The 6,502-nt window shown below is 39.0% G+C and overlaps 1 protein-coding gene across 1 annotated transcript; it reads left to right on the top strand.

The window, feature by feature from the left end:
- Positions 1–305: 305 nt before the first annotated feature.
- On the top strand, positions 306–3,548 carry LOC100025271 (lipopolysaccharide-induced tumor necrosis factor-alpha factor homolog). The gene has a single exon (XM_056818803.1). The coding sequence runs from the start codon at positions 389–391 to the stop codon at positions 863–865; it is 477 nt and encodes a 158-aa protein (XP_056674781.1). The 5' UTR covers positions 306–388; the 3' UTR covers positions 866–3,548.
- The last annotated feature ends 2,954 nt before the right edge of the window (positions 3,549–6,502 follow it).

The raw sequence follows: 6,502 nt of genomic DNA, 5'->3' as shown, positions 1-6,502 counted from the left end.
ATCCATAAAATGGTGGTGATGGGGAAGAAGCCAGTTTTGAACTAGATGATCCTTGCCTTTTAGCTCTTTAAATTTTGTGGTTCTTATTTTTCTTAGAAATTATATACTCCCTAAGGGCAAGGACTCTTTTATTCTAGCATTTCATTCTTTTACTATGTACCCCCATGTAGTACTAATTGAATAGATCTCAGTCATGTGCTCATAATGCTGAATTGAAATGAACATTTAAAAAAAGTATAAGTAGGAAGCTCTCCAGGAGCCCGGCCAGGAGGCGGGGAGAAGCCGGAAGCCTCGAGCTGCGCTCCCCGCCCCAATCAGCTCAGACCCGCCCCCTCGCCTGCCCACGCGAACTCAGACCTCCCGGCTTGGCTCAGCCGGCGGTGATAAAATGACCACTCCAGGACCACATAATGCTGTTCCAGGAGGAGCATCTGCTCCAACAGCGCCTCCTACCTACGAAGAGACGATGGCGATCTATAGTTATTATCCTACTCCGCCCCCTGGGCCCGTGCCAGGAGTGGTACCCGGGGCCGACGGGAAGGGCATGAATCCTCCTGCGTACTATACTCGGCCTCTGCCAGTTCCTAATCCTAATGCAATTGCGGTTCAGACTGTGTACGTGCAGCAGCCCGTCTCCTTTTTTGACCGCCCCGTCCAGATGTGCTGTCCTTCGTGTAACAAGATGATAGTGACCAGTCTCTCCTATAACGCAGGCGCCCTAACCTGGCTTTCGTGCGGCAGCCTTTGCTTATTGGGATGTATAGCCGGCTGCTGCTTCATTCCCTTCTGTGTGGACGCCTTTCAGGATGTCGATCACTATTGTCCGAATTGCAAAGCTCTTCTTGGTACCTATAAACGTTTGTAGGGCCAAGGCAAGCGTGAGAAATCTGCCCACAGAGTTTGATGACGGCTTTTCAAGTCCTTCAGAAGCTTCACCACCTCTGCAGCCGCTGGTGGTCCGCTCTGATTTTTCCGGTGGTCCATTGAAAGGAAAACCAATCAACCAAACCAAAACCAGCCCAAACCCCCACAACCTCTGAACCTCTGAACCTGGTGCTTGGAGGACTTGAAAGGACATACAGACATTGGTTTGGGTGTAGTGTGCCAATGTATGAACCAAATCATCCCTGTCTTTGATTGCTGGCTTATTTAAGATTGATTTTTGGTCGGCAGACCCCTTCTGCCTCTTCTGTAGCACCTTTGTTGATGGTCTTTACGCAGAAGTCATGGGTTGCCGTGGTTTTGAGACTGAAGTGGCCAGAAAGAGACCGAACCAATCCATAGTGCCTACAGTCTGCCCCTCCCTAGGGCAGAATCTTGGTTTAGAGACCTTAGGAGATGCTATGCTCAGATACTATTCGATTAGGGACTTTTTATGAGCACAAAAATACACTTTAACTTTTTTATTGTTTTTTTAAAGGAGGGATAACCTAATCATTCTTAACACAAGGTGCTTGCTACTAGATATATTTCTCTGAGTTTGTGAGAGCTTGTCAGAAATAGAATTTCTCCTTTATTATTCCCTACTTCCTCAGCTGTAGTCGAGTAGCCAGAGCTTTAGCACGTGAAGTGAGTGGATCCCTGCTGAATCAGCACACAGAATTTCTTAGCAATTGAGGTTTGTTTTTTTTTTTTTAATTTTTTTAATTTTAAAGAAACTTGCTTTTGGATGGACTTATCCCTAAAATGACTTCAAAGGAAATGTTTATCAGCCCATCTTGATTAATTCTATGAATGACATCATTCTTACATATGCCAGTGTTGTATCCCTTTTTTATTAAAAACAAATTCACAAATCAGAAACACAAAACCACTGCCTTTCATTTGGCTCACTGCAACTGTCAACAACTTCTGCATGATTCTGAGGTTGTTTTTTGATAACATGTGAAAATATGGCTTTGATTTGTAGCTATATCGTATTTTGAGAACCTCTTTACAAGAAAACCATAGGAACCTGATCTACTTCAGAGAAATCTAGAGTTTACTCTATTGTCACTCATTAAACTAGTTTAAACAAATGGCAAGATGGGATTGTTAACCTCAGTTATCTGGCTGATAGCCTTCTCACCTAAGAAATGTATTGTGTTTAAAATCAGCACACAGACGGGACTCTGGTTCCGAGATTCCCTTACTCAGTATTGAGCAAAAGCAAAGGAAATATTTGGATAATATCTGTCTAAAAATCAGCCCTGAAATGTTGGGTGGAAGCTATCCATTGGCTAAAATTTATAATAGTTATACTAATGATTAGGAAGGCTTATTTTCTTCAAGTGTGGGTGAAACCCCATCTTGCTTCCAAAGTAATGGTGAAATGTATACAGCTCTCTTGGAGTACTTTGGCTTTTATTTATAGTAACTTTGGCCTTTTATTGAGGCTTTGATTTACTTGGTGAACATTTTATAAAAGGCTCCTTGTGGGTTTAGGAAAGGTTTCATATTATGTTGCAGCTGTTGCTTCCAACTCTGTCTGTCTGTCTCTCTCCCTCCCTCTCTCTCACTCTGTCTCTGTCTCTGTCTCCCTTCCTCCCTCCCTCTCTGTCTCTGTCTCTCCCTCTCTCTGTCTCTCACTCTGTCTCTGTCTGTGTCTCTCTCTTCCTCCAACCCTTTATTAGTCACATGGTAGTAGAAAATATTTGATGAAAAGTGTGCAGATTAACCTAATCTCCAGAAAATATACCTTAAAGTCAAGATAAATAATAATGAGATACACAAACTCAATGAATCAAATCTAGTTAGAGCTTATTTGAACATGTATTTTATCTCAATGGCAGAAAAACAAACCAGAGCTTTTACATTATAAACAAAATGTACCAAAAAGCATGGTTATATTTCCAACAAAAATACGGTTTATTCAATAATCTGCTGGGGCCTTTGTTGGTGCTAGGAGGAAGATAGAATATCTATTAGATATATCTACACATTGCTAATCATTTGTTTGCTTTTACTTGCAAATAAGTCTATAGTTGTCTGGAGGGGTTTGGAAAAATAAAGAACATCTTGATGTAAAAAAAAAAAGTATAAGTATGTCTTTTCCAAAGATCCCAAAACATATATACTGCAGGCAGAATAGCTTGGTTCTCTTTTCTGTGTCCTCATCACTGTGACAATTAAAAATTCTGTGAAACTGGCTTCTGGGTAAGAATATCAATTAAAGTATTAGGCTAGTATTAATCAATAAATTAATTGGTCAATAATCTCTCTCATTGAGGGAAGAACCTAAAGTCCCTTCACAGAGACCCATAAATAGACAGTTTTGGAAGCTCATTATTCCACCCCTCCCTTGGACATCCAAGACCTGTCTAATTGGTGAATAGCCAATGAGGAAGTGATCTATCAAAATTTTCAACTCTTCATCCCCTGGTGATGGTGGGTTACTCACATACAGGTCTTGTGTTCCCCACCTACTGAAGCAGAGATCTGCTGGTTTGAGGCTGACCCCTATAATGATTCTTAATGAAGGACTCAATTGTGCTGCATGTAGGTATATCTAGCATAAGCTGGCTTTACTTCCTGAGTAAGGCAGATCTCACAATCTCTCCCATTATCTTGTTTTTCTATCTATTCTAAAACAGGAAAAAGTATTTGGGTGGGGCAGAAAGGAATGAGTACTGAAGCCTGAGGACTGATCTGAGCTTCTTATTCTAAACCAAAGAATAGAAATAATTCAGAATATATTAAAAATAAATCATCTCAATATGAATATTTTTTACTAAACATTTCCTGTTGAACTAGTAGAATTTTATCATTCTGAAACTGGCAGGAACCTTGGATATCTTGTAGTCCAAGCTAAACCTATTATAAAGGAGGAAACCAAACCGAGACCAAAGAAGTATTTGATTTTTTGCAAGTTCTGTATATTGCCATCCTGTTTGTTCTTATTGCAAATGCTTCAAAATGATTTGAATTCAATTCCTTAAAGAAGATTCTGAATAAAGGTATGTCTGTAAATGAAGCATTTTAATTCAGACTATTCACCAGAAGGTCAAATACTGAAACTGAAGCTTAAATATTTTGGCTACATAATGAGAAGACAGGACTCAATAGAAAATACCCTAGTGTTGGGAAGGACTGAAGGCAAAAAGAGAAGGGGATGGCAGAGGCTGAGATGGATAGATAGTGTCATGGAAACCCCAAACATGAAATTGGTCAGACTTTGAACTATAGGGGAGGGATGTGGTCCATGGGATCATAGGGGCTTAGCTCAAGCTGATTTCTGCAAACAAAAGCAAGAATCCTGCTCAGGCAGATGCCCTTCAGAAATTGCCTGACTTTCGTCTTTGGAGTCTGAGGAAATGAATGAATTAAAAGAGAAATATTTTATTAAATAATACAATCCACTATTAATTTTCCTGAGAAGCAAGTGTCTCTAAGAAATACATTTAAAATGTTTTGATGGAACACTGCTTGCCAATTGAACTTTATAATACTAAGCTGTTGCCAGATTATTTTGGATCATTACTGACCTAACCTTGAGTCATGAACCTGGTGATCATTTCATCTCTCAGCCTTACTTTCTTCATCTGTAAAATAGGATGACATGTTAGCACTATCTACCTCACAGGTTGCTGTGCACTTCAAAGTTTCATTAAATGCTATTAGATTCAAAAAGTCCTAATTTCAAGACTTACCTCTGGCATCTTCTGGTTGTATGAGACTGAACTAGTCACAAGCTCTCAGGGCTTCAGCTACCATCTAAGATTGTGTATCATAAGCAAGTTAATTAACCTACTGGGGTAGATGGAGTTTCCACCCAGGAGCTCACTGCACTGATGAAAACAAAGGATGTCTCAGATCTTTGCTCAAGTAAAGGATTTAATTTTATTCTGCATAGATTCCTATTATACACAATCTTCTTCTCCTCTACCTTCCAACACAACCATGCCCTATGGCAGTGAGCTTCGGGTTTATTTTTTATTTATAGACTTCTCTGGAAACCCTTTTGTCTATATCTTCCAGTCTGGCCTGAGGCCCCACACTTACATATAGAATTTAGAAAGAATTCTTTATGGGGGAGTGATTTTGTGGTTTTTGAGCATCAGGACAATGCCAAGAAAGAAATCAAGGATCTCTGACTGTACTATTAGGAATTCAAAAGGGAGGGCATTTTTTTGCTAGGAAAGCATAAGTTAAAAGGGAAGTTTTCATAATTATAATGTTATAATAATAATCTTTTATTGGGTTTAATTTAACAGAAAGATGATTGCTTGAATTTTTACCTCCATTTCCCAGGTTGGGAGGGATAAAGGGTATGATTCACTTTTCCTCACATCTATGTCTGATAGCCTACAATCACCAGGACCTCAAGAAACACCTCCCCACATCCATGCCCACCCTACTTCCATGGTTCTTTCTTGCTAAGAATAGAATCAGCAGTCAGCTAGCCTTGACTTGGGAGGGAAGAATAGAAGACAAAAGGTAGCTTTTTTTTGTTGTTTTGTTTTCTGGGAGCTGGAAGGAAGGAAACATTTACTTAATACCTACTATGTGCCAAACAACAGGGATATAAATCAGAAAGATAGTCTCTGCCCTCAAGGAATTTGTAATCTAATGGGGAAATGCAACACATAAAAGAATGCTGAAAAGGGGAGATGGATGGAAGGTCAAAATCAGGCAATACAGCAGATAGGAAATAAAGAATTGGCTAAGCGTCTGGATCTTCTGTGAAGGGATTTTTGAAGAATTTTTGTTCCATTTCAAATCTCCAATCAGAGGAACAAACGACTTAGGGTATTGATATTACCATTATTGTAATAGTTCAGGAAGAGGGGATGATGTCCTGAAATAGGGTGGTAAGTATGTGAGGGGAAAGGAATAAATATAAAAGTTCTTTGAGGTAGAATCATAACTTGGCAACAAATTAGATATGGTGGATGAGGAGTAAAATAATAAAATTCCACAATAGGTTTTTTTATTTTATTTATTTTGTAATACTAGCTTGCTAGTCATATATAATAATGCACTAGGATAAATGGAGAGAAAAGTTAAATTTAGTAAAGGAGATTGTGTTATATGAAGAATTCTTTCTGAAGAAAATATTACTTTGTTTAAAATTTTAAAATGTATTCAATGATTTTCTCTATGCAGATGAGTTCTAGATTTATATATCCAGGCCTAATTTCTTTCCAGAGCTCCAGACCTTCATCACCAACTGCCTATTGGACATTTCCAACTGGTTGCCTCAGTTATCTGAAACTCAACATATTTTAAAAGGAACTAATTATCTTTCCCCAGGAACTCTCTACTCTTCCATCCTTCCCTGTTCCTATTGAGGACACCACCATCCTCCTAGTCATCCAGGTTCAAAAACTGAACATTATCACATACTGCTTATCACATATGCTTACCCCTTGGACCCAATAAATTGCCAAAATATTGATATTTCTATTTTTATGTCTTTCCTAAACATCTTCTCTGTCTTCTTGTAGTTACCAACTTAACTCAGCCCCTGGTCACTTCTCCCTTGGACTATCCCAATAATCATTTACTTGGTCTCCCTGTTTTG

Source organism: Monodelphis domestica, chromosome 2, assembly GCF_027887165.1.
Source record: "Monodelphis domestica isolate mMonDom1 chromosome 2, mMonDom1.pri, whole genome shotgun sequence".
In the NCBI taxonomy this organism is placed as follows: Eukaryota; Metazoa; Chordata; class Mammalia; order Didelphimorphia; family Didelphidae; genus Monodelphis; species Monodelphis domestica.
Note: the sequence above shows the minus strand (reverse complement) of the source record. Positions and strands in the feature narration are given on the sequence as shown.

What these genes read in the sequence shown, in the direction of transcription:
- LOC100025271 (XM_056818803.1), top strand. Translation starts at nt 389, where the DNA reads ATGACCACTCCAGGACCACATAATGCTGTTCCAGGAGGAGCATCTGCT.